Source organism: Lutra lutra, chromosome 8 (assembly GCF_902655055.1).
Source record: "Lutra lutra chromosome 8, mLutLut1.2, whole genome shotgun sequence".
Lineage (NCBI taxonomy): Eukaryota > Metazoa > Chordata > Mammalia > Carnivora > Mustelidae > Lutra > Lutra lutra.
The window spans coordinates 15,829,355-15,841,816 of NC_062285.1; the positions used below are offsets into that span (position 1 = coordinate 15,829,355).

A 12,462-nucleotide genomic window follows, 5' to 3' on the forward strand; every position below is an offset into this window, starting at 1 on the left:
AAATCCAGATGGCCCAATGCTACCACACTACATGTGAAAGAGGGTGGAAGGGGCCAGAGTCAGGGAAGGGGGTGTGAGGACAGCAGCAGGGTCAGTCAGAGAGACTGGAAAATGTTCTGCTGATTGTGAGGATGGAGGAAGGGCCCAGGAGCCCAGGGAGGCAGGGAGCTTCTAAAAGCTGGAAAAGGCAAGAAATGGACTCTCCCTGAGTTCTTACAGAGAGTATGGTTACTGTCAACACCTTGAAACTGGCCTGAAAACCCATTTTGGACCTCTGATATCTACAACTGTAAGATAATGAATTTGTGATGTTTTAAGCCCCTACGTTTGTGGGCGCTTGCTACCGCAACCACGAGAAACAACCATTAGAGAGCTCAACATTGTGAGGTTGGGGGGAAAAAACAGTGCAGGGGTTTAAATTTTTTCAGATCATAGCTTCTCTGAGACACTTAATAAATGTGGGTCTAATATGTCAAACATGCTAAAATTATATTTTTTAAAATTTCTCCCAGGCACATTTTCTAATATTAACCCTGGAAAATGGTGAGCATCTTTCCCATCCTTCCAAGCAGATACAATCTAGGGACATGGCCAGGGAGGGTAAGAAGATGCACGGGAAAACTTGGAGGTAAGCATTCATTCACCAACTGTTTGCTTGAACCTAGGAGAAACCAGCTCTAAGACATTGGAAGACGATAATGTTCTGGGAGATAAGAATGCAATCAGAGGCAGAACTCATAGTGGAGAGGACAAGGGAGAAGAACGGGGAGAGAATCTCAACATGGTGGAGAGAGGGGAAGCCCCAGGGAGCCTCTCTGGGGCTGCCATGTCATAAGGAGTCTGATGGGAGTTGTCCTTCGTTAAGTCGGGTACTTCGTGCCCAGGTAGCAGTGACTTCTGGGCTGTGTCATTACCATCCAGTTCAAGAGACTGAAGACTCCCACTGGGTCTTCCATTAGTTAGCCTCTGGAAGAAACAATGACTAAAAAGTCAATGACTCAAGAATCATGGACACAGAGAACAGATTAGTGGTTGCTGGAGACATGATATTGGGGTTGGGTGAAGTGGGTGGAGGGGCTCAAAAGGTATATAAACTTGAAGTTGTAAAATAAAGTGTCATGCGGATGTAACGTACAGCACGGTGACCATAATTAACACTACTGTATTGTGTATCTGACAGTTGCTAGGGGAGTAGATTTTAAAGGTTCTCATAAGGAAAAAAATGTGTAACGATATATGGTGATGGATGTTAACTGGACTTACCACTGTGATCACGTGCGATATATACACATTAAATCGTTACATTGTACATCAGAAGTGAATGTAATGTTACATATCAATTATATCGCAGTTAAAAAAAAGAATCAAGTTAAGGGGGGGGAGTGGAAACTAATTTGCAATTACGCTATTGTGTGTAGCAAGGGGGCAGAATAAAGAAATACAGATTAATTCAAAATAGGAATACTTGATACTTTGTGTTTTGGTTAAAGCCTAAGAGGGTAATAACTAACTCGCTGAGATTCCAAATGGCTACAAGAGATAGGATGGACAGCCCACTCTTCAAGTTCTGTTTGTGCTATCAGAGGAGCCCACATCCCCATCCAGACTTTTGGGGGATGTGACAGACAGGGAGAGCATGAGTGGTTGGGGGTGGGTGAGGTAGGGGCATGAGGAGAGAGGAGGTGGGCTCGAATGGACAAACACCAAAACAAGCAGTCAAAAGACCCATGGTGTGAGTGATGGGGAATGAGAAAAGAAAAAGCAGAGGCAACAGGAGAAGGCCGAAAATGAAACAGAGCCCAAGGTTCTGAATACATACCAAATCCTTACTTTATAAATGCATCCGTTTACTAAGCAATATTTACCAAGCACTTGCTAAGAACCAGACATTGTTCTAGGATACAGTTCTAACCCCAAGTTCCTGCCCTTGAGAAGGTACATTCCTGTGGACATCTCTTAGAGAAGCAGGTAGGAGAAGAAGCCTTGGGAATCATGCAGCTTCCTTATCTTGTCTCTGGAAGAATCCAGCAGTGCAGAATCCCTAACCTGGGAATTTTACAAATTATGGTGGATTTTATCATGGAAATGACCTATTAGAAAAAATGCAAGCAAGATGCAAATACCTAGTAACCAAAAGGAACCCTTTCAGGGTGTGTTATCTGAGCTCCACTGAATGGGCTCCTGAGTTCCCTTGGGAGGCCAAGTGTTTCTGGGGACCCCAGAGTACGCAGGCTCCTCATGGGCAGTGACAGTTTTATTTCCACTGGCCCCACATCCCCAGCACACCCACTCCCACAACAAGCTCATTTGTTTCCCTCTCTAAATCAAACTTGGGACATCATTAGGCTGGGTCCCCTGGGACTCTCTCCCTATTTCCTGCCCTTGTGGATCCAAACCAATGCTGAGGGTCAAGGTCGGGCTCCAAGTCTGTTCCACATGGTCCAGCCCTAACGCTCTAGCCCAGATGGACCTCTCATGACTCAGGTGCTCAGGCCTTAGACTGGGAGGTCATTCCCAAGGTCAGTGTGTGATGGTACACCTGATTCTCCTTCCACAAGGGCCAAACAACCATATAAGATTTGCACAGACCTCTACACACATCCTCTATTCCTATCTTCCACAAGGCAAGGCTCCAGAGAGCACAAAATACAAGAGGGACTGGCTTAGGCAGCAGCACATACGTGGCCAAATTCTCCATGCCATTAGACCACGCAATGCAAGATTCGATCCAAACAAAGGTAAAGATCAATTCATAAAGATTCATACATGTGTAGAAAGCAGAACACGGTGCTCAAGGCCAATCAAGTGCAACAAATGGTAGGTACTATTGTCATTATTGATATCAATTTTAAAAAAAGGATTTCAAATGTCTACAACCCACTTAGGATAAACAATAATCCAAACTGTTAGTCCTCTTTATCTTGCTTCAGGGTGCATCAGAACCTGGGGGATACTGAGCCCAATGGACACACAGTGAACGCCCCCCCTATTTTTGGCAAAAGAATAGGAAGACCTATTAAGAATCTAAATCGTACAGTACTGTCTAGAAGGATAAAGAATATTAATGAAAGGAAATGTAAAATTGATTTTAATTAATGAAAAGTCGAGGGGCACTGGGTGGCTCAGTGGGTTAAAGCCTCTGCCTTCGGCTCAGGTCATGATCCCTGAGTCCTGGGATTGAGCCCCAAATCGGGATCTCTGCTCAGCGGGGAGCCTGTTTCCCTCTCACTCTCTGCCTGCCTCTCTGCCTACTTGTGATCTCTGTCTGTCAAATAAATGAATCTTTAAAAAAAAAAAAAAAGGAAAAGAAAAGTTGAGTAAATTTCTTTTAAAACAACAGAGATGGGGTGCCTGGGTGGCTCAGTGGGTTGAGGCCTCTGCCTTCAGCTCAGGTCATGCTCTCAGGGTCCTGGGATCGAGCCCCGCATCGGGCTCTCTGCTCAGCGGGGAGCCTGCTTCCTCCTCTCTTTCTCTCTCTCTTCCTGCCTCTCCTACTTGTAATCTCTACCAAATCAATAAATAAAATCTAAAAAAAAAAACAAAAAAACAACAAAAAAAACACAACAGAGATGCCTGCATGGATATTTAAAAAAAAAAAAAAAAAGGTTTGGTGATGTGAAAAGAAATGGTTAGGAGGTACATTATAGAACTTGTAAAATACAAAAAAATCTCATTGGGGGCACCTGGGTGGCTCAGTGGGTTAAGCCTCTGCCTTCGGCTCAGGTCATGATCTCAGAGTCCTGGGATCGAGCCCCACATCAGGCTCTCTGCATGGTGGGGAGCCTGCTTCTCCCTCTCTCTCTGCCTACTTGTGATCCCTCTCTCTCTGTCAAATAAATAAATAAAATCTAAAAAAAAAAAACCAACTCATTGGACTTTCTTGACATCATGTGTAGATGGATTCAGAAAGAAATGTAAGAATTAACAATAATTCTGATGCACTGTGCACTCGTAGGGGAATGTGGGCGATAGTCAAGGTATTTACCATCCAGGAGCTAGTATTACATGGGTACCAACCAACCAGAATGGGACTTCAGCAAACAAGGATGGATCCTAGCCATACATTATTAGCATCATGTATCTGAGGGTAATGCTCTTATCAGCCTTGGCCTGGTCCACTTCAAATTAATCTTGCTGTCACCCAACAGGGTCACTGAGAGAATCACTGTCTACCTGAGTCACCCACAATGAAGGCAGACACAAGCATTCAGCTATGACAGAGCAGGGCGATCTCCATCAATCCGGGTGACTTGAAGGTTGGAAGCCTTTGGAAGAATTCTTACCTTGCTTTGCCAAGCTATGACTGACTTTCCAGGACTGAGTTTTAAAAAGAACCCATGATAATTTCATCCTCGGCTCTACGGAGAGCCCAGAAGGAGAACGACGCGATGTTTCCATTATACAGTGGGAAAATGTTTTCAACCCACAGTGAGAGCGAACCTTTCAAATCTGAAAACCTCAGTTCATACGTTAAAGGATATGGAGCAACCAAAGGTGGTCACTCTTAAAACGAGGCGGAAGGGATGGGAAGATAAAAAGAGAATCTTTTTCAAGGCTGCACTGTGATCTCCCAAGGAGACCATTTGCTATTCCAATAAAAGGTGGACTTCATACACTTCGCTGTCTGGTTGACAATCAGCATGATGATTAAGATTCTATGATACATAGTTTCAAAAAGTTCCAGCCTTCTATGCTAGTGTTCTTCCCATGGAGATATCTTCCTGGAATCAGGCACCCACACAGTTTTGTTGTCTAACTGGTCTTTTTGGGGCCAATGAGTCCAGAAGTGGCATTAAATGCATATTGAGTTCTTCCTGCACTAGTCCTCCAAGTCAGAGCTCTTAGGAGGAAATTATATCAAACTTTAAAGGTAAAATAAATTGGCAATACACACACACACAAACACATCACACACGGTTCCTACCCACCTTAATATATCTGCCTCCCTTCTCCCACTAGTCTCTCTGATGTCATTAATCTTCTCCATCATCTCTCTCAAAATATCTGGATACATTATGTCACTGACACTTCTGTCCCAGAAGGTTTCAACACTCACGTTTTTATGTGAGCCTTGAAGAATTTCATTTTTTTTTAAAGATTTTATTTATTTATTTGACAGAGAGAGATCACAAGTAGGCAGAGAGGCAGGCAGAGAGAGAGAGAGAGGACGAAGCAGGCTCCCCGCTGAGCAGAGAGCCCGATGTGGGGCTCGATCCCAGGACCCTGGGAACATGACCTGAGCCGGAGGCAGAGGCTTTAACCCACTGAGCCACCCAGGCGCCCCAAGAATTTCATTTTATAGCAAGAAAAACAGAACCTAAACCCAAGAATAAAGATTCTTTTAACACCTTACCAGAATCCAAAACAGATCTGTTTGTCTGAACCTCGGTCCAGACAAAAGAAAATGCTCATTTATCTACTCTAGATACAACGGCAATGTATGAACTAGACTTGTCCCTCATTTACCTCCTTTGGTGGGCATGGTCTCTCCCTCCCACCATGACCACTCAAACCCCTGCTTTCTCTTGGTTGAGCACTTCCAGTTTCTGTAAACAGCGGCATTTACAGAGCTCAGCACCGTGGTCCTGGCTGGGAGCCGCTGTCCCTGCCCACCGCACATACCTCAGTAAACTGTCTGACCCCTACTACCTAGAGGCCCGATGAAATCTGGGGCAGTTTCAAATTAATTTTCCGAAATATGAGTTAGGAATCCTACCATATACCTATATTTCATTTCTCTAAAACTCAGCGAGTTAATTCAAATGTTGCTCATGTATAAGTTTTAAGCTCATTTATAAGTTTCTTGAATGTAAGGTAAGAAGGGGCAAAAACCTTATAATTATTTCCGGAAAGAAAAAAGAAAACCTAGCATGCAAAATGTTTATTTCAAATCATTTTGGGAAACTGTCTCATGTAATCACGTCTCTTCGTGGACTACTTAAAATATACATATTCTCTGCGGAAAGGGAGTATTATGCACAGTTTATTGTATTTCAAACCCCACCCTTCCAAGTCTAGAATTTGTAAACATACCACTCAGTCAGACCACACAATGAAGGAACCGCACAAAACTGAAAAGGATTCTCAGGAGACTCTTCCATCCTCAGAGAATTAAAGCCACTTACTTTGTCTTAAGGAAATCACCTGTACTACTAACGCCGTGGAAAAAAGCAAATTGGCTCAGCTCCCAATTAGGCGAGTCCTTTGTTTGCTGGCTTCATTTAAATCCTCCGTTCCACATTGGGATATTTTAGACAGCTTTCTCTTCAGGGAAGAAATCGCAAAGGCCACAGATCCTAAAATGTTCCCAGTTTGAGTGTTTACCACCCTTGAAGACCATCTTGTCTTCCCCCGTCTTCCGAGCGAGGCCGACATAGGCGTGGATGAAAAGTAGTCCTCCCCATGATAAGCCAATTTCTCCTCCCCTTGGAAATTAGTCACTGAGTAACCTCAGCTCACATCCAACCACAGGCTACCTCACGGGTGACTCAGGCCTTTAACAATTGCTTACATGGAAAACACACACCAACGAACAAACCCTGGGAGGCCCAGGTAAATGGGTTAACGGGGAAGGAAATACCACAAACTAGGTTTGACCCAGGCAAACAGGATCCCTCACAGACAGACAACCAGCCACTACAAAGCTGGCAGGAAAACTCGGTATGCTCCTTAACCACACTGGGCCCCCTCTCGGATTGTGTTCTGCTGGGAAAATCTGGGGAGACCAGCACCCAACGCTCATCCCGCTGCCAGACTTTAGAAATTGGCAGAGTGGTGAGCAGAGGAAAACAGGAGCCTCTCTCCCTGGTTTAGACCAGCAGAAAGAAAACAGAAGGATGATTAAGGAGGCTGTGTATTAATTAACCAGCCTGGTTCTACCAAGCTGAACTTTGGGTGCCGGCCATGCATCGGTCTCACGCAGCACCCACGCAAAGCAACCACGGCGATCGCTCTGGGAAACGTACCTGAGAGGAGAGGGAAAGATAGGAAGGACCAACCAACGGAGGCCAAGAGGGGATTCGAGAAGGGAAGCCGGAGCCCTTCAGCCACACCCTCGACAGGGCGGAGGAGGAGAGGCCCAGGCGTCTCCAGGGATCACCCCCCTCTCCTTTGGCAACTGACGTCAACGCAGCTGTTCCCTTGCAGGGCAGCGGGCACAAGAAGGTGTGTGTTCCTGACAAGAAGTGGCTTGTGCAGTGCTGAGCAAAGGACAGGAATTAACAAGGCATTACTGACAAAAGGGGAGGGAGGAAAAGCATTTCCTTAGCTCGCAGGTAGGCTCTGTTGAATCACCACCGTGCTTTCTGAGCCCTCGGGGACCGAGTGCAGCAGCCACCCGAGTGGGAAGGCGGGGACGAGAAATGGACGATGCTGGGCCGGGGAGCCCCACTGGCCTCGCGCCACACCCCACGGCCACGCTCTGGGAAGCCTGCGCATTTTTCAAACGTTTTAAGGCTTGGAGAGGCTGTTTTGCTGACCCAGAGAATTCCATGACGTCTCCCAGGTTCAGATCCCGTCAGCGTGGCAGGCTTTCTTCAACAACTGTTTACCGCCGTCCAAATGCTCTGTGGTTATTAAGGGAGGGGGACCACGGAGCGCATGACACCGTCCCCCTCCTAAGATGTCTCATTAGAAACAATGTTTGGACAAAGTGTTGCAACAGATGCCACCTAAGTAAGAGGTCGGGAAGGAGGAGAAGGGATATGAAAACCCTTGTTTCGATTTTTAATCTAATCAGCCCTGGGTTTGTTATTTTCACCAGAGGACGGGAAGCACACACCGTCAGCCCCTGACGCATCTGGCACACATCTGGCAGGTTTGGTTTCTTCAGTCAAACACACGCTTTCCAGGAAGGGGGGTGTCGGGGTTGGTCTCCCTTGTCTGCTTCAGCCAAGATCCCATCCCTAACCTATCCCCGAAGACCCTGTGTTATGGCACACGACGGCCACCGCTGTTTCGCCACATGTGACACACCAGACCCAACACAGGAGTCCACACCTACCGCAGCAGAGACAGGTGGCTTCTGCTCCCGGTTACCATGCGAGTCGGGGGGTGCAAGGTGAGAGGAGGTCTGGTTTACCCCTCCCATCTCCCCCTTCCTGTCCTGTTCAGAGCAATTTCCTTTCATTTTCTAGATGCTTTAGAGCAACGGTCTGGAGATGACACCTCCGGCTTTGTCATTAGGAGAGCTGTAATTCCCGGTCAGGAGTTGGAAAGCTGGCCCAACCCTGTGGTGAATCAGGATGCGTTATGCCCTCTGGAAAGAAGCATGCAGGTCATGCTAGAGGCTGGGGGTTTGTGGGGAGCTGTGGAGGAGGAGGATGTCACCATCCTGAGGTCCTAGAGTCCCCGCTGAGGAACCGGGCAGGCTAATTTCCGAAGCCATATGCTGGGGCTGGGCAGGACTCGGCTTCACCTGTCTGGCTCGTGCTCTCCAGAGAACAGCTCATTCAGCCTAATTCACCAGGAAATTTGGTTCAGTCTGGGTGCGGCCAACCACTAATTCTCTGAACGCTCAGTCCTTTCTTCACCAGACCCTCCTCAGCGTGACCGACCCTGGGATGCTACGGCCTCTGAGAATTTGTTCTTCCCAGCGGTGTATTAAGTGTTCTACTATCGATTCTCCTTCCTCCTTTCATTAACTGGCACTATAAGCAAAGTGGAAATAATTTATTTCTTTTGAGTTAGTATTAAAAAAGAACATGCTAGTAAATATTCAGCATTACCTCAACAGGAAATAATGTTTATGCTCTGGTAAGGCTAATGGTCCTGTGAAATTTATTTCTATTTCCTCTCTCTCATTCATTACTTTATTGGCTTTTTAAAAATTACATAGGATAAAAGGAAATCTAGAATGCGCTTATAAGCACGAAGATGGCACCGTGAAGGGAAGTAATTATGATGTCGGAAAAATCTCAAGTTCATCTCGCTTATGCTGTTAAAACTGGACAGACGGTCATTTGTGAGGTCTTAGTGAAACTATTAATGTTTCATTTGATCATAAATGGAATGTCTCCCAGACACGAGACAGACAGACTGTTGCCAAAATTATTTAATTCTCAGGAAAGAGATGGTCCAGTCAGTGGTTAGCTGATGGCTATATTTAAGATGAGCGTTATTCCCACAAATATTTTGACAGGGGAAACTCTGCTGAGCTCTCCGGTCTACAGGCCTGACTGACTTAACACTGTGCCCAACGTTGATTAAAGATCCGAGTCTGGAACAGACTTAAGCAATGTTAAATAAATCATTTAAGTTCCAAGCCACAATCAGTAACTGTGGGGAGCTGCAAGACAGATAAAAGAAAAATGTGCTTCTCTCACCAATACTCAATCTTGTTCTGGGATACTCCTGTATCATCCAGGCCAAGGACAACCTCTTTTTGTACCTAAAATAGCTACAGTTTGTAAGAGCATATCTTCTTTCTACCCCTTGTAACAGATAGTGCAAGTAACTTCTCCCATCTTCTCGCCCTGTCTCTGCACATCCCGCTGGTGCCTGTACGGACACTGGTCTGTTATACAGGACTCCCTTCTGGAGCTTCTAGGTTTGTTGTTAGTGGTTATGTTGTTTCTGTCACCCAAATACAACTTTTCAGTCCCTTCAATTTTATTTTTCGTCTTCTGACTGCTCTCTAAACTCCTACTTAGCTTGTCAACATGCATTGTGCAATATGTAAGACATCGCTTTGTTTATTGGCAATGTTTCTTATTCTGTAAAGGATTTTGGATGGTGAGGCACACACATACCCACGATAAACACCCACAGTTTGCAGCTCACACAGGGCTTCCAATTGAACTCCGTGAAATACACAGATCAGGAGTTCCTATCCCCACTGGATGGATTAGGAAATGGAAGAGTATAAGGACTTAAGAACGTTGCCCAAGGGCACCTGGCTGGCTCAGTCAATGGAACATGGCGAATCTTGATCTTAGGGTCATGAGTTCGAGCCCCACACTAGGGGTAGAGATTACTTAAAAATAAAATTTTTAAAAAAAGAAAGGAAAAAAGAAAGAAACTTGCCCCGTGTCACATGATGACAAAGCGGGGAGGCACGAAGAATGCCTATCTTCAGCCTTGCCACTGTGAGGCTTTATTACATTATTATTATTAAACTTTACTACTGCTTCTTCCACAGTTCAAGTGTGAAATCCCGTGTCCTCCAGGATACCGTGCGCTGCTCTGTGAGGACTCCTGCCCCCCGAGGCCCTCCCTGCAGGGACTACTGAGGGCTCATCTGCTTGAGCTCTGAACTTCAGTGTGCAGGGCGCTGAACTCTGTGGGAGATGTTCCTCATCTGCGTCGTCTCTGACCCTGATTTCCACGGCAAAGGAAAGGAACAGCAAGACGTCTCAGCAGGTTTAGCATCTAACTAGCCAGATGCTCTCTTGATTACGATTAGGTTTTACCTACTTGCCTCAGAATAAGTTACATGTTGGGACGCCTGGGTGGCTCTGTCGGTTCAGCAACTGACTCTTGATTTGGCTCAGGTCACGGTCCAGGGTCATAGGACGGAGCCCCTCGTTGGGCTCCCCACTCAGCTGCAAGTCTGCTTCCCTCCTTCTCCCTCTGCCCCTCTCTACTCTCTCTCTAAAATAAATAAATCTTTAAAAAAATCAGTTACATACATGTTAGTATGTATCATGTTTATATACATTACACTGACATATACCAAAATATTCTGTATGGCCAATTATGTAGATGTAGCTATCACTACGCCACGAGTTATGTATGTGTATACATGTATATATGCACATGTACATGTACACACACACACACACACACACACACTTTCATTCGTCGCAGATGCCAGATTATGGGACAAAATGTCTGGGACATTCCTGGGACCGCACCCCTCGGAGGCGGCACTACAATTCCATCACTGTATCCTCTGCCCCGCTAACTTTCATTAGGGAAACTGATAGAGTCAATTATGTTGTTAAGTGGAAAAGGTTGATACAACATTACATAGCTTTAGGATGGTCACCACAGTGTAAGAAGTTTTTTTAAAAAACTGCAGTTGGATGGTGTAACAATGCCTTATCACATCTGAACTGAAAACAGCCAAGTGATGACAATCTCTGTCGGATTTTGGGCTCTGCAGCCGCAGCTTAACGGTGGGCATTTTTCAGTGGAGAAAACAGTGGTGAACACATCGATGGGTGGTGGGTGCCAAGCTGGAAACCAAATGGTCTTTCATTCCCGGTCTGTTACTGTCCTGCCACATCCCAGGGCTCCCGCGGTGGGGTCCAAGCAGTCCTTGTGTTTCAACACCCCGTGTTCCCTCTTGGGTGTCACCTCTTGGGGTCTACTCTGGGTCCCTCTGCACCTCTTTCTTTCCTCACCGCTCTTCTGGAAATCAACCCTGTGGACCCAGGTGACAATCATGGCCCTTCTGCTGGCGTTGCCCCCTGCCTGTTTTCACGTCAGTCAAAGAGGGACACATGCTGGCTCTCTGACCCAGTCCTAGAACGAGCACGCAACACGAGGTGGGTTATGTCAGTGGAGCGAGTTTAAAGGGGGATTTTACAGGTCGCTTCTAATGAGATGTTGTTCAGCTGTACTGTTATTTTGACCTTTGGCTGAACAATATTAGCTAATGTGTCCAAAGCAGCAAGGAGCACGGGAGGGGAGAGCCCCAGAGGATTACGCTGAAGGAGAGTAATTCACAAGGCCACCAAGTTGAATTTTTCCTCAAAATAAACATGAAAAAACAACAACGCAGATCCAGATCAAAGCAGCCCGGGTACCCATTCTTCCTGGGTTCAGAAGAGCCAAGTGCACTCCTCCTAGCAGCGGCTTTCAAAACGGAAAGAAGTTCTGTGGGTACCCCAGATATGTCGAGAGTGAGCCGGGAAGCTTCTCTTTTGTCAGACTGAAAACCGCTGCCATTCGTTGTGTTAGTTATAGAGGCTCATCCATCTCCGCAGTTCCCAGTAGTTAAGAAGAATCGAAAGGTTTTGGGTTTATAAACTAAATGAATAGACCTTTGAAAACACATCTGTTTTCCTTGGGTCTGATGGGAGTCTGAGTCAAAGAACCCGAGAGCGGGGCGCCTGGGTGGCTCAGTGGGTTAAGCCTCTGCCTTCGGCTCAGGTCATGATCTCAGGGTCCTGGGATCGAGCCCCGCATTGGGCTCTCTGCTTAGCAGGGAGCCTGCTTCCTCTTCTCTCTCTCTCTGCCTGCCTCTCTGCCTGCTTCTGATCTCTGTCAAAGTAATAAATAAAATCTTTAAAAAAAAAGAAAGAAAGAAAGTGTTTAAAAAAAAAAAAAAGAACATGAGAGCACCTGCTCTGGGACCAAGCCAGTGGCCCCAAATGCCCCCCCCTGCCCTTTGGGGAGTCTTCCCATGGTCCATGCAGCACCGTGGAACCTGTCTTCCAATCCGGGTGTTAGCATCAGGTTCCCAATACATACAAACCAGAAGTCTGATCTAGAGTGATTCTCAACTACCACATTCTC

At 46.1% G+C, this 12,462-nt stretch overlaps 2 protein-coding genes across 25 annotated transcripts in view; one reads left to right on the forward strand and one right to left on the reverse strand.

The window, feature by feature from the left end:
• Nucleotides 1-12,462, reverse strand: part of KIAA1217 (KIAA1217 ortholog) — a 750,245-nt gene that overhangs the window by 62,091 nt on the left and 675,692 nt on the right. Inside the window, exon 1 of one of the 23 annotated variants that reach the window (XM_047742852.1) lies at nucleotides 6,126-6,362. The exons of the other annotated variants lie outside the window; for them this stretch is intronic. The gene's annotated coding sequence lies outside the window, so the exon portion shown is untranslated. Of the gene's footprint in view, nucleotides 1-6,125; nucleotides 6,363-12,462 lie in introns of those variants that run through there. 23 annotated transcript variants of the gene reach the window in all.
• LOC125107590 (uncharacterized) lies at nucleotides 6,940-9,917 on the forward strand. Of its 2 annotated transcripts, XM_047742858.1 has the most exons (4): nucleotides 6,940-7,674; nucleotides 7,763-7,816; nucleotides 7,922-8,059; nucleotides 8,136-9,917. In XM_047742858.1, the coding sequence occupies exons 1-4, from the start codon at nucleotides 7,362-7,364 to the stop codon at nucleotides 8,342-8,344; spliced, it is 714 nt and encodes a 237-aa protein (XP_047598814.1). In that variant the 5' UTR covers nucleotides 6,940-7,361; the 3' UTR covers nucleotides 8,345-9,917. The 2 variants fall into 2 exon arrangements, 1 of the variants encoding a protein (XP_047598814.1); XR_007129602.1 differs by having other exon boundaries at nucleotides 6,940-7,274; nucleotides 7,763-8,059.

Bases quoted from the DNA above. Each gene is read 5' to 3' on its own strand.
- LOC125107590 (XM_047742858.1), top strand. From the start codon at position 7,362: ATGGACGATGCTGGGCCGGGGAGCCCCACTGGCCTCGCGCCACACCCC. The intron at 7,675-7,762 runs GTAAGAGGTCGG...TATTTTCACCAG, and splicing joins TTGCAACAGATGCCACCTAA to AGGACGGGAAGCACACACCG. The intron at 8,060-8,135 runs GTGAGAGGAGGT...TTCATTTTCTAG, and splicing joins TGCGAGTCGGGGGGTGCAAG to ATGCTTTAGAGCAACGGTCT.